At 33.5% G+C, this 26,692-nt stretch overlaps 1 protein-coding gene across 3 annotated transcripts in view; it reads right to left on the reverse strand.

Annotated features, from left to right (window-relative positions):
* Positions 1-26,692, reverse strand: part of SPOCK3 (SPARC (osteonectin), cwcv and kazal like domains proteoglycan 3) — a 497,922-nt gene that overhangs the window by 316,562 nt on the left and 154,668 nt on the right. For 2 of the 3 annotated variants that reach the window (XM_045078290.1, XM_045078288.1), the window contains exons 3-4: positions 24,021-24,029; positions 23,871-23,916 (exon numbers count right to left, since the gene is read on the reverse strand). In XM_045078290.1, the coding sequence (XP_044934225.1) occupies positions 23,871-23,916; positions 24,021-24,029 (55 nt within the window). The remainder of the gene's footprint in view (positions 1-23,870; positions 23,917-24,020; positions 24,030-26,692) is intronic. The other variant, XM_045078291.1, reaches the window with a different exon arrangement.

Below are 26,692 nucleotides of genomic sequence, written 5' to 3' on the forward strand. Positions count from 1 at the left end.
CAGACCTGTACCCCTGGGGATAAAAATATATGTTTATAAAAAATATAAAATAATAATAAAAAAAATTTGAGCAATATAAAATTCGTCCCTGACCTTTTCTTTTTAGAGTCAAATTTACCAATACAGCTTATCAATTTCCGGTAATCCCTCCAAGTTTACATATATATATATATATATATATATATATATATATATATATATTTTGCATTCTATTCTAGTCCCAGATTTTATTTTATTGTTCTTTTGAAGCATATATTTCAGTACATAATTTTCTTAATTATTCTAATTTTGTTGTTTTTCTGCCATATTTTTTTCCACATGTCTTTTAGAACTTTGAGGTTTGTCTTGGTCAGCAAACAATCTCTTTCTCTGTCCATCTCCTTCTCTGTTTTCCTTTATTCTTTGAGCAATTGCTTCCATTTGGACTTTCAAGGCTCCCATACCAGAGCTAGAGTTAAAATTGGTGGTCCAACTTCCATCCAATGATACTACTAGAGATATGATCAATTTAGTCACTGAGCTTAAAGCCCCTGAAAGATTTGTTCCCATCCTGGACACAAGACTCTATCTCGGTTAAATATGCAGCTTCATGTCATTCTGAACTTTAACCAAGAGATGACTGCAAATATATGCCGAATTCCTCCATCTATCACCTGACTTATAGGAGGGAACCCTCTTCTTAGCCCTGTTTTCAAATAGTAATTCTAATTAACTGAAGTTCTGTGCAAGGGCACCTTTAATCCATTAACCTAATAAGTTCAACTGCTGACCTCCTCTGCGTAATGTCAGACCTCAAGCCAAGGAACCTACAGCTTCAACCAAGCTCATAACTCCATTTTTATCCATGACATGTCTGTCTTGTGTTCAATAAGACCATGTGTTTTTTTTTGCATATTTTATTTATAATATTTTTTGAAGCATGACTAACAAAATAAATTTTAAAAGTAAACATCATAAGAAGTTAATTTGAATTTAATTTTCACCTTTATCTGTTTATCCTTATGGATTTATATATTTATACCTCTATGAATTTATCTATTTAATGTTTTAATATTCATATTGACAAAATCCCATTTGATAAAAATCTGGTCTAATAAAATTTTCATATTTATTGAGTCCTACTCTGTCAAAAGATATTGCCTCTATTAGAAGTTGAAAAAAAAGACAAAGGTAAGTAGAATAAACACATATATTGTATTCTAAATATTTTTAATTATTTTATTCTAAGACAATCTATTTTAGTAAAAGGATATTAACATTTGCTGAGAATGAAGGGAATACATCTGTTTTATTACCTTCAGCAAATATAAATATACCTTCCTTTACTAAAGTGTTTTTTTCTCTAACAACAATATGATGTCATGAAAATCACAGTTACTGTGATCAAAGTATTTAAGAACACTTTATGATATTAATATAAGTGATAAGTGACAACAGAAAATTACATATAGTTAAAGTGTGGCAGAGAAGAATAAGAGGCAGTTGGTTCACAGAACTGTAATTTTACTCTAAGGATTTTTTTTTTTTTTTAAGATTTGATTTATTTATTTGACAGATAGAGATCACAAGCAGGCAGAGAGACAGACAGAGAGAGGGGGGGAAGCAGGATCCCCGCTGAGCAGAGAGCCCAATCTGAGGCTTGATTCCAGGACCCTGAGATCATGACCCGAGCCAAAGGCAGAGGCCTTAACCACTGAGCAACCCAGTCGAGGATGTGTGCTCACCTCCTGTGGATTATAGATTTGAGGGGAAAAAAAAAAAAAAAGCTAGACACAAAGATGATTAGACCTGAAGTTCAGTATTATTACCTAGGAATGGAGACAGAAAGGGGGGGAAATAAAAAAAAAGAAAGACATTGATCTTTTATTCATCTGCCAGCAATCATTCCCACTCCTTTTTGCACACCATTTTTTACCTTGCAGAATCTGCCCCTCCATAGTGCGGCTTCTATTCCAATAGGCAAACTGAAACTGAAACTACCTGAGTCATAAAGTGGATATATCACCTATCTTCTGTCAATGAGATCTGCTTTCTCAGGATTTTGAATCTAGACCAAGCCAAGTGTTAGTGATCTTACTTCTTAAACTTTGATTATTCAGAGTTCTTTTATCCATTACCTTTTTGCTTAACTTAACCAGGGCTGGTTTCTCTTACTTGACACTAAAAGATCAAAATTGGGGCAACTGGGTGGCTTAGTCAGTTAAGCATGGGACTCTCGATTTTGGCTTAGGTCTTCAGGTTGTGAGACTGAACCCCACTTTGGGGGCCCCTCTGCATGGAAACTGTTTAAGGTTTTCTCTCCCTCTGCCCCTCCTCCCCTGCTTTCTCACTCTCCCTCTCTAAAAAAAATCAAAATTAAAAAAAATCAAAATTTAATACATATTTACTATAGAAGAAAAAACTGCTAAATTACTTCAACAAATTAACAGTTATGATTGAAGTGGAAAGGGCTGAAAACAGTCCAAACTTACAAATCTGAGAAATCAAGAACATAAATACCATTCATTAATCAAGAATTTAGGGCATTTTGGGGGGGATATGAGAGAAAAATGTAAATCTAATTTTTATTTTTATATATGATTTAATTATTTAATATAAATAAATATTGGTTGGAGTTTCATAGACAAAAGTGGAGATGGCAATACTTCCAGGCATAGTAAACAGGCTAGCAATGGGAAGAAAAATAAGAAACTGAAGAATGAAGGTTAGAGGCTGCCCAACCATCAGAAAAGATGGTACACAGTGCTGAAGGTTAACCAGCTCACATATAATACCAGTGAATTTTGGCTTCTTCATCAATGAAGCCATATAACTGATTTGTGCAATTCGTAAGATCATACAAAGTATTTTATATTATCCTTAGCAAATACTACATGCTAAGTTAATACTTGCTGATTGTTGAGACCTTACTATATACAAACATACTTGTGTGTTTACAGCTGAAACATCCCAGCTTTATAAAGAGGAAAACAGTGTGAGAAATATGAGTTTATTTCATCTGAATTTTATTATTATCATAGACAAAAAACAAAAAAGCTTAGAAGAAAAAAGCTCAAATTAAATGGTATTTTGACAAATACTTGTTCCATATTCAATTCTAAAAATTATAAATTGCATTTTTAATTAGGTTCCAGAATACACACTAAAGGGCTCAATTGTCATTATCTCTTAAGATGCTAATGAGGCAATGAGGATTGATTATTGCATTATTTTGGGCTTATTTGGATTCATCTTCTTTAGTTTCCTGTGAAAAACTCCTACACACAAACATGAATTCTTCAATTACAACTAATGATTTTCTTTCTTAATTGTCCGTGCTTAGCAGAGATACTCAGCAGGATTGCCCATTATTACCACTGTGATTTAATTTAGTTCAGAGTCATTGGCAGGATACATTAGTCATAATATCATGGTATCATGACATCATCATCATAATAAACATTACTACTAATTTAGCAGTAGGAAATTTGGAGTGCTAAGCATTAATACATGACTTTTTAAAACTAAAAAAAATCCATGCCTAGTGCTAAAGTAATTTACCTTTGGGCATTTTTAAGGGTTTGTATTTTTAAATAAATAGCTCAAGATAACATAGCATCATTTAAAAAAAAAAAGAGAGCTCAAGATAACATAGCATCATTTAAAAAAAAAAAAGAGATATAGCTGTACGTTGAAATATAAGTCAAGACCTATAATTACCTACTAATATGTTATTAGCCATTATAATTATATAATTACCCATCATATTATAATTATATTATTAGTATTATTATCAATAATAAAGTATTTATATGGGCCAAGTACAGCCCTCAAACCTTCATACATATGGTTTAATTTTCACGCAAGACTTATGAGATAAGAATTATCACTCATTTTCAGAGAGGAAAGTAAAAAGTGAAATTAAGTGAGAAGAAACAAACCCTTAATAACTGAAAAAATTATGCTGAGTTAGTACACATATGGCATGCATGTCCTCGGCCCATCCGTGGGGAGTCTCAGAGTAATTCTCAACACAATGGCACAATATTACCAAGGATGCTAACGGAATACTCCTGCCTGCCTCTGTCCGGGCTACCAAAAAATTTTATATGAATTTAAGGTGAATTTAAGGTCTCTACTATTAGTAAACTATTTTACTCTCCATTCAAATTTACTTAACTGAAGTCTGTCCTCCATAAAATTATAATCGTCTACGTTTTCTTCCAATGACTGCATTTCAAATTCATCAGCTGTTTTAGCCCAGTAAAAGTGTCATATATATATATATATATATATTCTTAATTATTAATTTTATTATATGCTACTGAACTAAATACTACTGGACTTCAGGATTCCCTTCCATCCACCAGAATTTACATGTAATTTAAGAAAATAAACAGTAATAAAAGTAGCCAGTATCTTCTTTCTGAAATGTCTTATTATAAGAGTAACTTCAAAAAAGAATCTGAATACGGGAACTAATGACTTCCAGATTCTCAAAAGCTTCTGAGTTCTCTTGAATTCTAGAAAGCTATTTAAGGGTAGTCAACTAAGGATTAGGAGGCAAAATGATCCTTATATAAAATAATGTTTATTAATTTTTCACGGCCCAAAGTCATTTTTGAAAAAAGTAATAAACTGAGAAATTAGGGGTGGAACTTGAATCCAAATACTCAAGCTCCAAAAAATACAAAAACAGAAACAAATCCACGAAAAAAGGGTACTGCTGAAAACTAAAGAAAATAGGTATGGAAAAGGAATAACTGCCTTAAAAAATAAAAAATCATTCCTGTATTTCTCAGTATGAGATACTGAATGTTTTTTGTTTAATGGAAAGATGAAGATAAGGTTTGAAAGCACTGTCTGACAGCAATTTAACTATCTAATTAAAAACAGGGCTGCAATATGGAACCTAACTTGGCAGCATAGTGATTCAGTTTTTATCAGCTCAGCAAGACTTAAGTCATGTTCTGTGATTAAAACTATAGCTCTCACATGTGCACTGTCAATATGAAACTTTTTAATAAAGATAAAATATGGCCTGTGAGATTTAAATATGGTGACAATTTCAATTTAACTTAAACTAATAATGTCCTAGCTAGAAAAAATATTGGCATTAAATAGACTGCATATAAAGCAGTGCTAAATTTATTTGAAAAGGCATAGATATTTTAGACTAATCAAAAGTTTTCAGGGTGAAAAAAATGTCAGGGTATTTGAATAAAAAAGTAATTTATCTCTATATAGAATTTTTAAATCTTGAAACTTCATATATTCAACAATTATTTTATCAACAAATACATTTATACTTATGCATACTTTGAATAATGTATTAATTTCCAAATTAATATCTACTCACTGATAAAATATATTATTTACATAAACCAGTTTAAAACTCTGTAGGAACCCATTCAGTATAGGTTAAAAAATGAACAAACTAGTGATTAGTGAGAGAGTGTTGAGTGTCAACTTCAGCATAAGTCATCTCCAAAAAGAAAAGAATATATATATAAATATGAGTAAAGTCTTTTGGGTTAAGGTCAAAAAAACAAAAAAAATGCCATTTTTTTCTATAATTATAATCCTTCATAGACCTGATATAGCAGTACATTTTTGTTTATCTGGAGGTTTGATTTTTTTTTTTTTTTTTTTTCTTTTCTTTTTTTTTTTTTTTTTTTTTTGCCTTATGCCTTTCATTATTTCTATATGGCTATCATGACACCTAAGTATAACTCCATATATGGACTGAAGCTGGGCTGTTTTAAGTGTCGTGATTAACAGTCGAAATTATGTAGGAGATGATGAAACTATATCCTAGGTATGAAAAGGAAACGTTCCCCGCCATCCAGCTCAACAGAAGCCCCTACAGGACCTGCTTCCCTAGAGGTCCAGTTTAACATTCTCAGAAGGGTAACCAAATACAACTACTTCCGCAAACCCACCTCTGATCATGTGTCTCTCATGTGATCTCATCCTGCTCTCTGATCCTGAGACCTAGTCTGTAATTTCCTGTGTCCTGGTAATCAGTTCTCCATCTTTTTTCCCTGCCAGAATCCTTATTATGAGACTCTTCCTAGTTTCCTGGCTCTAGAACTTAACCTCTTCCAGTTTAGCCAAATCTTCATTCTCTTCTCCATGGGTTAAATATTCTCTCTTTAAACCTGTGCATAATATTAGGAGTTCTGCAACTTTTTTTTTTTTTTTTTCCAGATTTCTGCAAACCCACATCATTCTGTATAGGTCATTCTTTTGAAGGCATCTACGTTAATAACCTCTCCTTTCCCTATCTCTTCCAGGTTGGAACTGAATTAAATTCCTTACCACAGTTTAAATAAAGTCATTAAAGATAGGATTACATTTGACCTTGTGTTGAGTGAAACTCCCAACAAAATAATCCTGTTTTTTCCTTCATATTTTAAATATTTATGAAAAAACATTTACCATACCTTGTCAAAAAAATTTCAGTCAGAATCACCCTCCTGATACCCACTGATAGAAGATGACATTCCTAGTAAGACAGACAATTACTTCACCTATTTGAGTTCTGTTTAGTACATCTTATGATGGGCCAAAATAACAAATTTCCCTGGATAGTTAAGACTGACTGTCCAGCTTCACAGCTGACTTTATCTGCTTTTCTTCTGTGTTCTAAATTAAGTGGAAAGCACCCAAAGTTTGAGAGTTTCTTCTTCAAGCATGCCACTCGTCTTCCTTGACCTCATTTCTTTATTTTTATCTCTATCACAGTCTTGTGCCGAGTCCCAGCTCCACCCAGAAATAATTTTCAGTCCTACTGTAAGCCAGGTGCAGAAGAAAATACAAAAATATGACTTTAAAATATTTTTGCTGATACAGTTATTTGGGATGGTTTCAGATGGTTATTCAGTAGGCTCTCAAATAAGACTTGTGGTAATGCCTTCCAAACAAGTCCTTTGAAAAAACTTCTTAAGTAGAAGGATCTACTCTTAAATTGCATTTTCTTTTTTACCCTTTTCTACCAAGCATAACCCATTACAATGAAAATATACAACCAGTAGCTAAGCACAGTTAGAGTCATAACGTTGTTTATATCATTCTAGAGCCTAATAAAAATCAATATGGCTTTCCAGATGCCCAGTTACCCTGTTATGCCAACAACTAGATGATTTTAAGAGGTCCATATTGCCTCTGTATTTTGTGATTTCAGTCTCATACCTTAAATGTTTGTTTCTCCCTGGGTGAGATTTTGGATCTAGTTCCTTATTCTGTTCTCACTGCCTGAAACAGCTTGACTTGTCAAGTGGTAATACAGGCTGATGACTTAGGTTTATAAATTAGGCATTTCTCAGAGAAAAGATCTTTGGGTTGGGGATTAGAGACTGTTGCTGCTTAGCTCTCTCTCCACTGAGGCAAATCATTGTCATTCTCAAAATAGGGAGAAAGCAAGGATATTTCCCTGTGTTTCATTCACATTATCCAGATCAGAGATTTTACAGTAATACTGTCCAAACTTCTTCAAGGACTTTTTGAAACATCCCAAGGCATTTTCAGATGAGTTCACTACTTTCAGAAGTCAGGCTCCATATGCACACTGCTATAGCATAAGCTCCCAGGAGGCCCTCAAACTCTCCATCACAAGGGCTCAAGAAGAGAAACCAGGAAGCTGTTATGGATTAATGTGTCACCTAGAACAACTAATGAGAGGAAGTGGCTCTGACCTTTCAAGAAAATCTCGTTCACACCAACTACTTAATCTGACAGAAAAATTAAATATTTTCCTGAACCTCTGTCCAAATATAATTTCATAAACTGAACTTCATGGTTTTAAAAAGGTCAAAAGCTTTTCATGTTCTTTCTTTTAACTTGTGTGTGTGTGTGTGTGTGTGTGTGTGTGTGTGTGTTTAAGGTGCTGAGGCAATGACAAGAGCAGCCACAGAAATGAAGTAAAGCTTGCAGAAATATGCAATCATATGTGTAATCAACACAAAAATTCCAGGAAAAAGCACAACTAACTCACAGTCCAGAAAAGATCCAGTTTCAATAGGTACATGTCATGAGACTCCAGATTCAACAGACCATAGAATAGTTATGGTATTCCTATAATAAATGATGGCATGACTACTTCTTATATAGGTTTGGGTAACCTCTCTGCCCTGGTCCCTTTCTCACCTCAGCCAACTACAAACAAACACTTAGGATTTCTTTCAGTTGAGTTCCAGGATTAGTTTCTACGTAGTGTGGATACTTTAGTTGGACATGAGAGAAATTGATTAAAATTCACTTAGCCAAAGAAAGAAAAGTTAAAGGAACCTATGGTGACAGCCCATTTCAGACATGCCCAAACCATATTCAGGATGAGGTTCTACTTGCTTCATTTCATAACACTGAACTTCTGTGCTTGGGCTCTTGTCAAGGTCACTCTGGATATTTCCAGGTTTGTGTCATATTATATAGCTATGCCTACAAAAAGAGATTCTTTTTCCTATAACTCGCCTGCACATCTCCCAAAGTCATGTTCTCATCCCTAAACTATTTGCTGAAAACAGGGACCAGGGAGGTGCTATTTGGTCAGATGTACGTTCCATAAGCACTTCCAGGTTTTGGGTGACATTGATTTATAAAAACCCATGGAGTGAGGTATGTTTTTCCAAAAGAAAACCAAAAAAACAGATTCTGCTTAAGCAAGAACATTCATCCAATACACACACACACACACATGCACACTTTATATAAAATGTTATATACTCTAAAATTCATGAGTTAGAAGTTATAATTAATATATACTATTTTAATATTTAGATCAAAGGAAGACATTGGTCTCTATTTGTACATCAGCTCTTAACGTTTATGAAATGAAATCAATTTAGTAATTATAGGATTTATTTTTTTAAGATTTTATTATTTATTTGAGAGAGTGAGAAAGAGAGCACGAGCAAGGGAAATAGCAGAGGGAGAAGGAGAAGAAGATTCCGTGCTGAGAGGGGAGCCAGATGTGGGGATAGATCCCAGGACCCTGGGATTATGACCTGAGCTAAAGGCAGGTGCTTAACCGACTGAGCCACCCAGGTGCCCTATAGGAATTATTTAAACATCATTTTGATAACACTAACTGTATTGGTTTCCTAAAGATGCGATAACAAACTATTGCAAACTGGGTGGCTTAAGAGGAGATGAATATATCTTCTCACATTTCTGAAAGCTTGAAGTCTTCAATCAAAGTGTCAGAAGTATTGGCCCCTTCTTGTGTACTAAGAAAGAGAATCTATTCCATGACTCTTCCTAGCTTCTGATAACTATTGGCAAACCTTGGTGTTCCTTTGTTTGTAGCAGCATAATTCTAATCTCTGGCTCCATGGTCACATGGCCTTCTCCTCTGTGTCCATCTGTTACTATGCTCTTCTTTCTATAAAGACATCAGCCATATTGGATTGCAGCTTATCTTAAATTAGTATGATCCCATCTCAATTTGATTATATGTACAAAGACTTTCTTTTCTTTTTTAAAATTTTATTTATTATTATTTGGGCGCCTGGGTGGCTCAGTGGGTTAAGCCTCTGCCTTCGGCTCAGGTAAGGATCTCAGGGTCCAGGGATCGAGCCCCAAATCAAGCTGTCTGCTCAGCAGGGAGCCAGCTTCTCTCTCCCCCTCTGCATGCCTCTCTACCTACTTGTGATTTCTCTTTCTCTCTGTCAAATAAATAAATAAAAACTTAAAAAATATATTTTATTTATTTATTTGCCAGAGAGAGAGAGCGAGCAAGTGAAAGACCACAGGTAGGGGGAGCAGCAAAGGGAGAGGGAGAAACAGGCTTCCCTCCAAGGAGGGAGTCTGATGTGGGACTGGATCCCAGGACCCTGGCATCATGACCTGCCCAACCATCTGAGCCACTCAGGTGCCTGACTCTATTTTCAAATAAGGTCACAAATATATGTGTGAGGGGCAAAGATGCCAACATATATCTTTTGGGGAGAATTACCCATAATACTGACTCTTATAAGAGACAGTAGTGATTAAAATCTAATAATTAGAGCCTAACTAATAGAAACAGTTTAATTCCAGGACTAACACTTAGCAGACTGCACACACACACACACACACACACACACACACACATACACACACATATGTGTGTACAAATTAGATATATATAAATATAATTAATCTCTATTTTATTCGTAATGTTTGCAATTTAAAATGGGTAGGGAATAGAAACTTGTGCATAGGTACAGTTCCTACCTCCATTTAATAAAAAATAGTGCTCTAAATTTACAGTATAGACTATCAAATCTAAGTGGAAATCTTTATTTCCACTTTTTGACAGGAATACCTTTTTAAAAAATGCTGGTATAGTTAACTAAGTGTTATATTAGCTTCAAGTATATAATATAGTGATTCAACAATTCTATACATAACTCAGGGCTCATCATGATAAGTACTCTGAATCCCCTTCATCTATTTCACACGTTCAGAGTACTTATCATGATGAGCCCCACCCGTATACCACCCCTCTGGTAACCCTCTATTTGTTCTCTATAGTTATGAGTCTGGTTTTTGGTTTGTATCTTTTATGAGAGGAATTCTTAACATTTAAGGTTAAAAGCTTTTGTGCATAAATTTAAGTGTTCTTGAGAAAATATTTTTAAAATGGGTGAAAAAAATACATATGACACTGTTGCGTAAATAATTAAGATGCTTTCACACTGAATGATAGCCTGTGAGTTGTCCTACATCTCCTCTTCCCCTGCCTCTTTATTAATTAACTCTCGAAAGCCTTCAAGGCTTAAGTTAATGTTAATCTGCAAATATTACCTTTGGCCTTGGGTTAATTAAATTTTCCAAGTTTGAAAGACTTATAAATAGTAGAGTCCAGACTCAAACCTAGTACTACCTGATTTCCAAGTCCACACAATTTTCCTAAAATAATGTTACCTTTTGTCTTGCCTTAAAGTTTGGAGTTTTAAACACATTGTTGCCGATCTTACTCTAAAATTTATTTTAAGTTTTAGGTGTTCTGTTCTTAACTGGATATACAACCAACTGCACTGCAATACAGTCATAATTAACTTGTCTTCATGATGATACTTAAAGGTAATAGGTAATAATTGTGGAGTCTATAGTATAGGGAGATGGCACAGGAGTAGGTGATAAATGACATAAAGTCTAGTTCTAGATTGCCACTTAATATAAATAGTTAGCATTATAGTTCTCTAATGTAACTTTGGGAAGTCCATTAACTGATTGAGTAATTGCAAATTTAGCAATAGCAAGCCCCATTCTTCCAATCTTTTGAAAGTGATTCATATGAAACATATAAGAACATTGTAAAATATTATAAACCTAATACATACTCACTGATAATTAGCCGCTACATGTATGATGATAAACTATTTTAAAATCAATTTGATAAATTAAGTTGCTAACAAATTTTTCTCCAAATATTATTTTAAAATGTTACTTCCACAAAGTTCCCTAAAAATTAAAACCATCTTTCAAATGACAAACTACTGATCTTTTTAAAATAATATGAATAAAAATATTGACAGAATTAAGTGTTACAACATGTCAACATTTATATTCAAAGATGTCGTCATTTGCATGCCATTCACAGGGTTTACAGAACACTAGAAAAATAAAAGCTAGGGGATAAAAGGAAGCTTAGAAATCATTCCTTGCAACTTTCTCATTTTAAAGATCAGAAATTAGAAACCAAATGTTCTTAATTAAATTTTACACAAAGTTTCAGTAAGTAAAAAAGAATCCCATACTTTCTCTAGTAGCAGTAGCAATTTCCTTAAAAATTCTAACTTGAAGTTGCAATGAACAATCAAGGAAATAACCCAGTCACCAGCAATAATGATGATCCAGGTCTGGGTCTTCTCCAGATCTGGAGAAGCCTCAGAAATTGAAATCAAATGAGATAGATATGAATTCTGGTTCTTATTCCAAAAAGTTAAATGATCATTGAACATCAGTTGTTCTTCACATTGTAATGGGAGCAATGAAAGGAATAAAAATGGGAGCAAAATAAAAGCAACAAAAATGAAAATTAGTATTGAGAACTGAGTGAAATAAAAGCTAAATGGTTATGGTATGCAGTAAGTATTCAACAAATCATAGCAGGTTTTTTTGTTTTGTTTTGTTTTGTTTTGTTGGACTCTTGAAAATGATGCTTTAACAAAATGAACTAAATTAGTTGTTTTGCAATTAAGCCATTAATAAATTAACAGAAACTTATGGTATCTTGAAAAACAACAAGTATAGTATCTGGGAGATCTGAATACTAATTACAATTGCATTTATCAATATTTGTGGAACCTGAGCAAGTCAAAACCCAAATTATTCCCAGTTTCTCCATGTTGCATTTAGCAACAATCTTACTCCCCTTGCAAACTTCGAAAGATTTTTTGTGTGTAAAGCTCAAATGAAACAATGTATGAGAAAATGCTAGGAAAATGTTCCTACAAAAAGAAGTCAAATTACTGTCAATAAACAAGAGTAAATGTAAGTTATAACTTAAATAAAATCAAGCATTGCTTCCTCAAAAATAAGCAAATATCAAATAAATCTGTCTGCTTGTATTTGAATGAAATAAAATCATACTCAAAATTCTATTCTTCCATTCTAGACTTTTATTCAGTCATTTAAATAGATATATCAAATGTATTAGTAAATATGTCAAAATAACAGATGTATTTGCTGCTTGTAGAGCATTGATTTAAAAGAACAAAAACAGGAAAAAATGAAATGAAATGAAATGAAATGAAATGAAATAAAATAAAATAATAGCAATAATAAAATAAAAATTAAAAAATAGAATAAGGATAAGGAGTTATGTAACTTTTTTTTTTTTAACCTGAAGCTCAAAACAGTCTAGGACAAATGCATTCGTTGGAGAGTTTGAAAAGTAGAAAGTACAGGGATCCATGCCCTCAGTTAATGATGCTGTGTGTAGGGTATGGGGCTAGTTATACAAAATGTCCCCACCTGATTTTGATATGTCTTGATTGTACTATCCCTAATCTACCAACATATCTGAAATTAACATGTAGGAAGAAAAATTATCCATATTTAAGAGCTTTTCATACTTAAAACCCCCTCCAAAAAATAAAATAATAAATTCCTAAGATCAAAAAGACTTAGCTATTCAAGACTTAGCTATAATCAAAAATAATAAACTGATTCTGAACATGCATGCAGATTTTCTAGATAAAATAGAAAAATAATTGGTCATTTATTTCCAGAAGCTTTGAAAGTGTTACAGACTGAAATACCTAAGGGGCAAATAAACTATGCAAATAAATGGTGTATGGATGTGGATCAACAGGGCTTCGCATTTACTGCTAGAGAGAATGCAAAATGGTACAGCTACTTTGGAAGACACTTTGGCAGTTTCTTACATAAATAAACATACTCTTACCATATGTTTCAGCAATCACACTTCTTGGTATTTATCCAATTGAGTTGAAACTTATGTCCACCAAAAACAAAAAACAAAAAAACAGAAAACAAAAACAAACAAACAGACAAAAACCCTGTGCACAGTTGTTTATAGCAGCTTTATTCATTATTGCCAAAACAAGAAAAACCAAGAAGTCTTTCAGTAGGTCCATGAATAAATAAATTGTGGTACATCCAGATAATGGAATATTATTCAATGCTCAAACGAAATGAGTTATTGATCCATGGAAATACATGGAAGAAATTTAAATGAATACTGGAAGTGAATGAAGTCAGTCTGAAAAGGCTACACATTGCATGATTCCAACTCTGTAACATTCTGGATCAGGCAAAGCTATAGAAACAGTAAAAATATTAGTGATTACCTAGGGTTAGGAAAGGGAAGGATGAATTGGCAAGGCAGTAATGTACTCTGTATGATCCCATAATGATAGACTCATGTCTCTATACATTTGTGAACCTATAGAATGTATATTAACATCAAGAATGAACCATGATGCAAACGAGGGACACTGGGTGATAAAGATGTGTCTGTGTAGGTTCATCATTCTGGTGGGAGGTGTTAATAATGGGGGAGATCATGCAAGAGTGTGGGAATCTCTGTACTTTCTGTTCAATTTTTTTATTAGTTAAGTGGCTCTGAAAAAAAAAAAAAGTCTGTTAAAAAGAGCCTTTGCTGAGGTGCTTGGGTGGCTCAGTTGGTTGGGCAGCTGCCTTTGGCTCAGGTCATGATCTCAAGGTCCAGCACTACAGCCCGGTGTTCAGGCTCCCTGCTCAGCAGGGAACCTGCTTCTCCCTCTCTGTCTGCCTGCCACTCTGTCTACCTGTGCTGATTATCTCTTGGTCAAATGAATAAATCTTTAAGAAAAGGAGACTCAATAATATTTTTATTGTGCAAAGTTAAAAAATGAGAAGTAATAAATCAAGGGAGACTTTCTGATATTACTCTTGTAAAAAGTCCTTTTTTAAAATTGTATAAAATTGAGGGTTTTTTTGTTTTTTTTATTTTTATTAAATTTTATTTTTTATAAACATATATTTTTATCCCCAGGGGTACAGGTCTGTGAATCACCAGGTTTACACACTTCATAGCACTCACCAAAGCACATATCCTCCCCAATGTCCATAACCCCACCCCTTCTCCCAAATAGAAGGAGAGATTAAAAGCTTCCAGGACAAACAAAAACTGAAAGAATTTGCAAACACCTAACCAGCGCTACAGGAAATATTGAAAGGGGTCCTCTAAGCAAAGAGAGAGCCTACAAGTGGTAGATCAGAAAAAAACAGAGACCATATACAGTAACAGTCACCTTACAGGCAATACAATGGCACTAAAATTGAGTTTTATGCTAACAACTGGAAAAGCTGGAAAAACAAAACCTGACTTATTGATTCCAACACTGGTATTCTTTTTTACCATGCCGTATGTATTACTTATAAACCCAAGACATTTGATTGCATTAGTTATAAAATTGTAATGTATGTTATTTAATATAATAAAGTAACAGTTTGTTTAACCCAAAGTCTTGAAAATTACAAATTCCTTCAAATGTGCCAAGGAAGATAATTTTTCATGAAAACTCTCAAAATAAATATTAACAGTATGAAGCCCAACAATTTACATGACCACTCAGATTATTGAAATATTGTATAGAAGGAAAAAACTATTATAGCAGGACAAAAACATTGTTTTCAAATGCGCTACATTTAAGTAGTGAAAGTTTACTAATTGTCTTCAGAAAAAATATTAGAGAAAAGGAAAAATACTGAACATTTCAAGTATTATTATATGCATAGATTTTACATACTTTTTTATCTAGTTTCACAGCTTTGTAAATAAGAATCTACTCATTTTGTTGAAAAGAAAACAACTCTAGAATGATTAGATGACTTGCATAAAATAATACAGCTTTTATTACCATAATTGTGATTTAAACTCGTCTAGATGATCCAATCAAATGCCCACTCAACTATCCTGCCTATCAACCATTTATTTTAGTTATCTCAGTGCAATATTAGAGCACAGAAGAGGAGAACCCAGTAGAATTATCAAGAAATATGCTAAGAGGAGAGAAAAAAAATATCTAGAGCTAAGTAGTAAATTTACTAATCTATTTCAAAATTCTAATCAAAATCTTTCATTAACTCTAAAAATCAATCAATTGAAAGTCTTCCAGAAAGAGTACCATACTAGCTACTTTCACATAAGTTCACATAATCTCACATAAATTCACATAATTTTCATGTAGAAGGATGAATTTACTCACTCTTGATCAAGGATACAGGAGTAAGAATTGGACAAAAGAAAACATTTAATTTGTCCAAATTAAGACAAAACACGAGAAACTGTGGACTGAGAAACAAACTGAGGGCTTTGGTGGGAAGGGCGTTTGGGTGAGCCTGGTGGTGCGTATTAAGGAGGGCACGTATTGCAAGGAGCACTGGGTGTGGTGCACAAACAAAGAATCTTGGAACACTAAAAAAATAAAATAAAAAAAGATAAATTTAAAAAATCTTAAAAAAAAAAAAAGTAACTTCCAAGAAGGTAAACTTTAGAAGCTTTTGTACATCTTTGAAATACATTCTTATCTCACAGATATGCTTGTTATTCCCAAGTGATGAAAATGCACCCCAAAATGTACTTATTAGATAACAATTCTATAACTGAATTTGTGTTCCGGGGCACCTGGGTGGCTCAGTGGGTTAAGCCACTGCCTTCGGCTCAGGTCATGATCTCAGGGTCCTGGGATCTAGGCCCAAGTCAGGCTCTCTGCTCAGTGGGAAGCCTGCTTCCCTTCCTCTCTCTCTGCCTGCCTCTCTGCCTACTTGTGATCGCTCTCTGTCAAATAAATAAATACAATATTAAAAAAAAAATCTATATTCCAGACGCCTGGGTGGCTCAGTGGGTTAAGCCTCTGCCTTCAGCTCAGGTCATGATCTCAGGATCCTGGGATTGAGTCCCGCATCGTGCTCTCTGCTTTGCAGGGAGCCTGCTTCTTCCTCTCTCTCTTTCTCTCTCTGCCTCCCTCTCTGCCTATTTGTGATCTCTCTCTGTCAAATAAATAAATAAAATCTTTAAAAAAAAATTAAAAAATTAAAATAAAAATCTATATTCCTCCATTCTGAAAATTAGAATACAAGTTATAAACCCCTCCTTTCCACTGTAGTGGAACAATTCTAAATGTGATCCAATGTGTACCTGATGGTTGACATTTTAGCTACCATGTTCCCCTGTGTCATTCCTACCATTTTTTTTTTTTTTATGGAAAAGATGTATCTCTGAGTGGAGAAACAGACCAAATATGTACATACAGATGAGCTAAATCTAAAGCCATGTTGCATAATGAAAGAGCAAATGAGCTTCTAACCCACTGATAGCAAGGTTTCAAACCCAACTACAACACTTTTGTCACTTTTATTAACACCTCTCAATTTCAGTTACCTCTGAAAATTAAGAAACATATTTACTTTTTAAGATTAGTACAGTGATTGTCTTATTTATAATACCTGACACAGATGAAGTACTTGTTCAATGGAAAAAATGATTTTGTTTCTGGGGATTTCCTTGATACCCACAATTCATTCTCAAACCTTTTTAGCACTTGCTTCTGGCATCAGATCTGAAAAGGTGACTAGGTTATTTAAAATTCCCTGACATTTGTGATTGCCTTCAAAAACAGGCATCTCAACAAAAAATCTATTTGTACTACAAAACAGAATCACTGAAGAGAATTATTGTGATAAGGTGTTACTTATACTCTGTGATTTTCAACTGTATCTGCATAAAATAATGAACTGTAGAGTTTAAAAGACAAACACATTTATACTCATTAGGATGAATATTATTAAAACAGACACACACACATACACACACACACCCCAAAACAAGTGTTGTGAGGATGTGGAGAAATTGGAACTCTTCTGTATTTCTGGTGGGCATGTAAAATGGTACAGCCACTATGGAGAATGATATGGTGGTTCCTCAAATAATTAAACATAGAATTACTATGTGATCCAACAATTCCACTTATAAGTATATATTTAAAAGAATTGAAAGCAGAGATTCAAATAGACATCTGTATACCAATATTCATAGTTACATCTTTACAATAACCAAAATGTGGAAGCAACCGAAGTCACCATCAATGTATGAATGGAAAAAAAAATGTAGTGTATACTTACAATAGAATATGACTTAGCTTTTAAAAAGAAGGGAATTCTGACATTCTACAACATAGATGAGCCCTGTGGTCATAATGCTAAGTAAAATAAGTCAGTCACAAAAGGACACATTCTCTATGATTTCACTTCTAGGACATACTTAGAATAGTCAAATTTATAGAGTTGGGAGGTAGAATGTTGTGTACCAAGAACTGGGAAGAGAGGAAAATGGATTTAATGGGTATAGTGTTTTAGTTTGGGAAGATCCAAGTGCTCTGGAGAGAAAAAGTGGTGGTAATTTTGCAAAAATGTGAATTAATACCACTGACCTATACACATAAGAATGGTCAAAATAGTAAAGTTTATGCTATATATATTTTATTATAACTCTTAAAAATTAACACACAGACGCACACATACAAAGACATACACGAAGTGCCCAGAATCTACCCCAGATTAGTAACTGTGCTTTTTATAAAAATGCTTAGTAAATTTCATGTGTTGGCAGGAATGAACATCAACTTTTTAACCAGTGGAAGTTTCCTATTAAAAATATGACTTCCTGCCGGGGGGAGGGGGTTTGGGAGAAGGGGGTGGGATTATGGACATTGGGGAGGGTATGTGATTTGGTGAGTGCTGTGAAGTGTGTAAACCTGGTGATTCACAGACCTGTACCCCTGGGGATAAAAATATATGTTTATAAAAAATAAAAAATTTTAAAAAAAAAAAAAAAAAAAAATATGACTTCCTGGAGCACATGGGTGGCTCAATGGGTTAAGCCTCTGCCTTCAGTTTGGGTCATGATCCCAGAGTCCTGGGATCGAGCCCCATGTCGGGCTCTCTGCTTGGTGGGGAGCCTGTTCCCCCCACCACCCCACCTGCCTCTCTGCCTACTTGTGATCTCTGTCTGTCAAATAAATAAATAAAATCTTTAAAAAAAAATATGACTTCCTATATAGCTGCTTTTTTTTTTCAATCTTCACAATACGTATCACTATGTTAACAAAGTTTGAGATAAAAATCTTATTTCTTAAAATCTGAGCACCTTTAAGGTATATGTTATCAATTTCTTGCTCTATAAATTTGATTCACAATTTAGTAACATAAGGTCATTGAAAAGAAATAAATATAATTTGCCTTCTTACATATGTATGTAAGCTACTGTGATATGAACCAAATGAAGCATTATTGATCTTGATTTTTATCTTGTAAATTAAAAATGCAAACCTTTATGCAATATTTATTATTCAGTGGAGAAAATAGCACTGACAGAATAGAGCAATGTAAGATTCCTGATTCCTACATTTTATGGAATACTCCTATATTTGTTTTCCTAGACTGTGGGGGTAAGACAAGTTAAATACCATTCTCAAAAAAATCAAAATTGAGTAAGAAGAGAAAATACATTTCTCGGTTATATGCTTTATGTAGTTGTTACATTCTAAACCTGACAGAACAAATGAAGTGGCGCTGTTCATTTCTAGGTTGAATATTACTTTTTTGTGGTGATTTTCTAGAAGGCTTCTATGAGTCAAGGCTGCCACCATGAATGATATAACTAATGTAGGATGCAAATTGACACAGCTATTAGCACTTGAATACCTCACAAGTAATTTGTCCAAAATGATACAAAAATACTAAATCAATTCTTGTGAGTTGATCAAATAATGATTCAGATCAAATCACAGTTCATAATTTACATTTTAAATGATTGAAAGCATTTTTAGAAAATATTGTGATCATATAATTATCTTTGCATATTGTCCCCACTGAATTGCAATTCTGAGAACATCAATTTTTCCACTAGAAAAATGCCCAAAGGCCCCAAGTACTGACACAAAGCAGCATTATGATACTACGATGCCCCTATTGTGAAGCATGGATCAGATCTATCTATTGTTTCAGACTACTATCAATAAATACCATCCAAGAACATTTTTAAAAAAACAAACAAACAAAAAAAGACCCTCATGTAGACAAGTGAAAATTAAAGTCATCTGGGAGAGAGCTACCTACCTCCATTTTGCAATACACATGTACTATGTCTTATAAAGTATGGTAGCATAGTTTACCAAGGGAAAGATAATTCGGGGGTGTGTTTTCTCAAACACTAGTCTTACTCAGATTCAAAAATAATCAGCCATAATACAATGAACAGCTCTGTTCATTGAGGGGAGTAAAAGCTCCAGAGGAAATCTCAATAGCTTTTCCTTTGTAGCCAGAGACTGATTGCAAAGGGACATGTCAGGATCTGACTGTTGGTATATGTGAGATGTTTTGCAAAGGGTGATAAAATTTATGGGAATCAAATGAAGCTCTACGAACTGATCGTGAAAAAAGAGGAAACAATGTGTAAGTATAACGCTTAGCATCCCACTGTCTTTTCAAAGAGCTCAGTCTTTATTCTCACTTCCCACCTACCCTTGCAAGAATGGAGAGAGAGTGCGTCGGTAATATAAAATATTACTGATAGATCGATATTATCGATAAAAGGTGCACATGTGCGCATGTCTCTCTCCTGCCTAGACTCAGCAGTTTGAGTTTAGCAATGGCCTCCTAGCACACCACTTCCCGAGGAACTTTTGTTGAATTAGATGCCACCATTGAGCCAGAAGAATTCAGGCTGCTCTTCACACAGCGGTCCAGATTTAAGAAGAGAGCCCCTGACTGGTTTGCTGTGAAACGGCTGAAGGATCCTGATCTAAGCCACAGGCACAATCCTCTCCCTTCTTTCTGTATCTCAGAAATCCACCTCAGCAGGAGAAACACATCAATAAAGTGAAATTGATTTGTCTTGAAATCTCTCCATCTATTTAAATTTAGCTTCTTTACTATTAGTCTATTGATTATAATATACTGCCATGGGGAATACCAAGTGGAACCACTCCAAGCTGGATTGGATAATAAAATTAGGAAAATATATACAAAATATATTTTGCTTCTAACTATTTCATCTCAGGGTACTTGAATATCCTATCATGGAGAAAAAGAATTTTTGAATAAAAGGTATTCCTTGTACAGATAGCACTTTAGTACCTCTAGATTCTCTAAACAACTGACAGGAATTCCTGTTAAAAAATTTCCATAACTTATCTATTACAAATCAAATTAATCCATAACCAAAAACAAGGCAAAAGGTTAATGAAATGAAAAGAAAAAAAAAGTGTTTTTTTTTTTTGTTTTAGTTTTTTAAAGCTACAGCCTATCTATTTAAAGTCTTTATTAAATTGTTTAAAATATTTATCATGCTACCACTCCAGGTTCATCCATGCATTTCCCCTTTAACTTGATCATAGTAAACATTAAATTTTCATGTCATATTCAAGAAGATGCATCTCCTCATTAATATTCTTTGTCAATTCCTGTGTGTCAACTCATGATTAGCCACACTAATGAACACACGTAATGGCACAGAAAATTCTACGTGGAGAAATAAAAAGAAATTTATTTTTAGCATCAGTATGCTTTTCTTTATTATAAAGCAGATTTTACCATCACTAAAATCATTTTACTGAAATTTACTTGAAACTACTATATTTTCCCAAAACTCTTACTATTGTCCAGGTAAACCAAAAAAAACAAAAACAATGTAGAAACATTTTGATTTATGGAAAGAAACTCACAAGATGAAAAATTTGTCATACACAAGTTATAAAACCTTTATCTCAACAATCAGTGAGTTTTAACTAGAAGAAAGCTTATACATGCAAATATGTGTGTCTATGCATGTGCAAATTATGTATATGCTTATATATGTATGCATGTGCACATTTATTCATACATGTAGAAAGGGTTTGGCAATGAGAAACTGCACCCTTTCTGTCATGAAACATTAATTTTTTCATTAGTAGTCCTTTAATTTCTCCATATTTTGAGGACCATTGTGTAGAAAAGAAAGTAAGATATAATTTAAAATGTATGTGGTAAAAATGGTATAAGTATCAGCATAAAAAACACAATGCTAAAAAAATGTAAAACTAAGGCAACTTTTTCTTTATTCTTTTCAAGAAATATGCAAACATTATCCAAAAGGAAACTGCAGAAAATCAATGTATACTAATATGTGATATGGATGTCCATATAGCATGAAAATATATTAAAAATTATAAATACTTCTAGAAAATTATAGATTACTATAATCAGATTTTGAAAACGGTACTTAACAGAATATTCTTTCATCATAAAAAACCAAGAAGCATTAGAAATCAGCTTATCTCAAGTCTCTTCTATCCAAGTGATGCACACTGTCTATGTTATTCAAAGCTATATGAAAACAGGATAATTTTTCTCACTCCTCAGTATGGTCTACCAATAGGTTAGATAATACAACTCAAAGCCAAGACAAATACAAAGCAAATACATGCATCTCAATCTATTTTTTTCCATTTTCCTTTTTATTCTTTTGATACTAAACTTTCCCATACATGTTTATCAACTCCATACGTTCAATCAACTAAAACCTTGGGTCTAATAATCTACAAAATATTATTTAAAATATAGAAGCACAGCTACTAGCTCTAACGTTCACTCAAACAAACATTTATTTTTAAAACAGAAACCTCAAAATACCACTAATACATCATTTTGTTTTAATGCTACTATATGAGCAAGAGTGTCACATAGTATTTAGGAAATGGCGCTCAGGGGTCAGATTGCCTGGATCCAAATTCTGACTGCCACTTTACAGTAACATGACCTTGAGTAGGAGTTTAAGCTTAAGTGCTTCACCTTCCTCGTCTACTTGACAGGGTTATTTCAAAGATTAAATGAACTCCTATGTTGAATACTTAGAATAGTGAGGGAATATAGGGCATTCTAACTATTAGCTATTATTATGTCATGAGCTTCTCTTTGATAAATATGATATTTTTGACAAATTAGTAGGTTAAAAAGCTCTTTGAAAATTAAACTAAGTCAATCTTACCAGGGTTTGGAAACCTCCTTATAGCAATCTTTTTTTTTTTTTTCATTTTTTTGAACAGGAGATAAATTGTAGTTCAACAAATTATCACACACAGACACACACACACAAAACCCAAGCCATCTTCATTGCAATTGGATGTACTAAGAATTGCAAATTTAAGTGTTAACATCCATTTCACAGATAATTTTGGTTTTTTCAAGGTTTATGATTCCATCATAAAAATTCATTTCCCAAGGGAGTTTGCAAATATATCTCGGTCTGTATGTCATTGTTTTTTTATTGCCTGTTTTTTAGTACATTTGGTTTGACTTATATTATTAGTGAAATAAAAAATACTTTTTTAGAATTGTAAAATGCAGATTCCACAAATAAACACTCTGGGTAATCACAGTGAAATCACATGATGTATAGCAGAAAAAATTAATAGTAAAAGAAGGATTGGCTGTGAATGACTGTTCCAGACTGAAGGCAAATATCAATGTTAATGACAGTCCCCAGGTAGGTCCATCCAGGCTGGTAATCAGAGAGAAGTCAAAAATTGGGGGACATACCAAAATTCCCTAAGATTCTCTTAATAACATATTACAACTAATTCTTAAAAATGATTTCTGTTTTTAAATGGTCCTACTTCAGGAAGTAATATTTGTTGTAAGGTTATTATAGTTAATGTAAAGTAGAAATTTCTTTTGTACCAGACTTAAAAAAGATGAGTCTCTGATTCTAATAATGTAGAATTTAGCAAACAAATCTGTTTAATTACTTATATTATGATTGCATTGCACTTGAAGTTTCCGTTTCACATCTTCCTTTCCCATGCATCTTTCCTGCTTCTCCTTCTCAAGTACATAACCAGAAGTACAAACTGGGTATGGAGGTGAAACCTTCATATTATATAGGACTTACCCTTTTGTGTCTTACTAAGACCTGAGCTGAGTAGAATTATCAGTCTATGCTATTTTAAATGAAAGCTTCTATTAACTGAAACACAGACTGCAAAGTCATTTGTTTTGAAATTTTGCACAAATGAATCTATGTCCTACTGAATGCACTTGAGTGTATTACAAAACGGGATGAAGAGATTTGGATCAGCTAACAAAAATGAACAGGATAAAGTTCAGAAGCCCAAATCAGTAATCTAAGCTACATATCTAAAAATAAAAGACCTTCTGACATAATCATGATATCTAATTCACTTATTACTGACTACACTATTCTGTAAAGAAATTAATTACTGTACAATCTTTTCCATTACCTAAAGATGCTCTTCTACTTAGTATTTTAAGAATCTAACCAACAATAAATATCATGTTGAACATATAGTGATTATAAATATGTAAAGTTTTTTATTTTAAAACAATTAGATCCTTACCCTGGTCGAAGGCTTTTCCTGGACTCCAAGTGTGGAAATAATCATCCTGAGGAGGAAAAGAATGTGAAATGAGTGTATATGAGTAATTAAATTGTAAAGACTCTTATAAAATCTAGAATAAAATATGAAATACAGAAGCTGAATACAAACCTCTACTTCCTGTAATGGCAAGCAGCAAATTATAAAATAAATAAATAAATAAATAAAATAAAAATAAAAAAGAAACAAGAGAAAAACAATAGTTATCAAGAGGGAATACATTGTTTACATTTTATAGACATGTTTTTCAGTAAGTGTGTTCATTTTCATTGCAAGTCAATGTTTAATAATTTAATTATATTTGGTTGTCACTTCACCTAAATATTATAAAACAATACTTTCAAATGCAATTAATATGTAATAGGATATGCAGTTCATTACCCTAAGCTAATAAGCTACAAAAGTATCTTACCAATTTCTAGTTATGCAACTTCATTTTCCACCAGTACATTTCAATAGTAAATCGATACAGCAGCAAAAATACCAAGTGAATCTACTTTAGCCCACATAGTATAAATAGACTTTATGCAAATTTGCCAGATGATAATTGAATATCTAAGGAGTTCATCAAAATGCAATTGGAAGCTTGAAAAAAAATGCACACCTAATTAAATCTTGCCTAAAATTTAAATATTTAATATGAAAAAGTCATTACAATATACTTCCTATATGTACATTTAATAAACATGACTATACAACAATAAGGTGGGGCAATGTGTACATAAAAGGTTTTTTAAAAAGCCACACACATTGACCAACTCAATTGTGTCTACTGTTTTACCACCTTTAAAGTCTTGTAGATGAACTACACACATATATTTTATGGTAGGTAAAACAGATTTAACTGTTCAAATTAATAAGCTATATCATATTTTATGGTCAATAAAACACATTTAACGGTTGAAATTAATAAGCTATTTTCACTGTAGTAAGAAAGAGTGGTACAGCATGGTGAGGCTCCTTGACTAAACATTTCTAAACTCCACACTCTTAAACCCACTAAAGTCAATGTATTGGAAATCTAAGAACCTAGGAATCTAAAAAGGTTAGGTAGAGATTCTTTTCACCTTCTTTCTAACCTCTTTGCTAAAACCCCCATTTGACAAAAAGGAAAATGTAGCACCTTTTAATTATGGAAATAAATACACTTCCTAACTAACTTATTCAAAAATTTTAAATTGTTGCAAAAGCTCTTCTTTATTGTGACTAATCACTCATCACCACCTTCTGTATTCCCACCTTACCAATTTCAGATGAAAGAAAAAGAAGAAAAAACAAAAGAAAAACTTCAGAAATCATCTCTGTCCATCTTGCATTTAGGTTGGGATCGGGTTATGTTAAGACAGTGGCATTTATGGCAGTCTACACTGACAAGTTATGCAAAAAATTATCTAGGATCAGATGAAGGGACGATAACACCACCGGATCATTAAATAAATACTGATTGCTTAGGCTCATTTAAAAATATCTTTGTAAAAAATTATAGAATGAGGGGCGCCTGGGTGGCTCAGATGGTTGGGCATCTGCCTTCAGCTCAGGTCGTGATCCCAGGTTCCTGGAATCGAGTCCCGCATCAGGCTCCTGCTCAGCAGAGAGTCTGCTTTCTCTTCTGCCTCTCTGCCCTTCTTGTGCCCTCTCTCTCTCTCAAACGAATAAATAAAAATCTTAAAAAAATCATAGAATGATAGAATTCTTGGAAAATTAATCTTTCAAATTAAATTCCTCCACTCAAGTCTCAAAACTTTGGCTGAACATCAGAATATGCTCATTTAATAACTTTTTTTTTTTTTAAGGTACATTTCAACTGTGTGGGGATGATGACTTGTACTCATTCAAAGCGTGGAGAGGAGTTTGAAGTTCTCCTTGAAGCATAATGAAACAAGACAAAACACAAAACTAAACTAAACTAAATTAAACTAGACAATGAGAATGAGTGGTGTATTGAGAAACGAGACTTAAATTTAAATCTGACTTTACCACTTATTAGCTGTATTACTTTAGAAAATGATATAAACAGGGGCTTCTGGGTGGCTGAGTCAGTTAGCCATCTGCCTTCAGCTCAGATCATGATCTCAGGGTCCTGGGATGAGTTCCACATCAGGCTTCCTGCTCTGTGGGGAGTCTGCTTCTCCCTCTCTCTGACCCTCTCTGCTGCCCATGTTTGCTCACTCACTCACTCTCTCTCTCAAATAAATAAAATCTAAGAAAGAAAGAAGAGGAAAATGATGTAAACCTCAGATCCTGTGACTAAAGTTGGGGGAAAAAATGCCTGCCTCACTGACAAAGGTGCTGTGGGGATTAGTTACAAAAAATGTAAATATCCACACAATATTTGACATAAAGGAGCAGCTGAAACACACTTGCTAATTGGAAACACCAGGTTTATCTCTGTTAGTATCTCTGAGCAACATCACCGTGGGACAATATTTTATTACTGCTAACAAAGTTCTTTAGTTTTTCTGGTTGCTTAGAAAAGAACCATGAACTCCTCATAACATTTTTGAAAGGAATGCCTTCCAAAATATCAAACATTAGCTATAGTGAACCTAAAAAAAAACAAACAAACAAAAAAACCTACCATTTATGATTGAGTTAATGCAAGAAGGCAAGTTTTCTGCTACCACCGTAGACCCTTCTGAAGTAGCAGAGCTATCAGTAACATCCCCCAAGAAGACACCGTAAGTTTTCTGTGCCACAGTGCCTACATCCATATAAATATCAAACTGAAGTAAAGGAAGGAATAGATCTGAAACTCACATCATTAGCACTGAAGCTCAATGAAG

This window comes from Mustela putorius, unplaced genomic scaffold (genome assembly GCF_011764305.1).
Source record: "Mustela putorius furo isolate JIRA1106 unplaced genomic scaffold, ASM1176430v1.1 tig00000242_pilon_pilon_pilon, whole genome shotgun sequence".
NCBI lineage: Eukaryota > Metazoa > Chordata > Mammalia > Carnivora > Mustelidae > Mustela > Mustela putorius.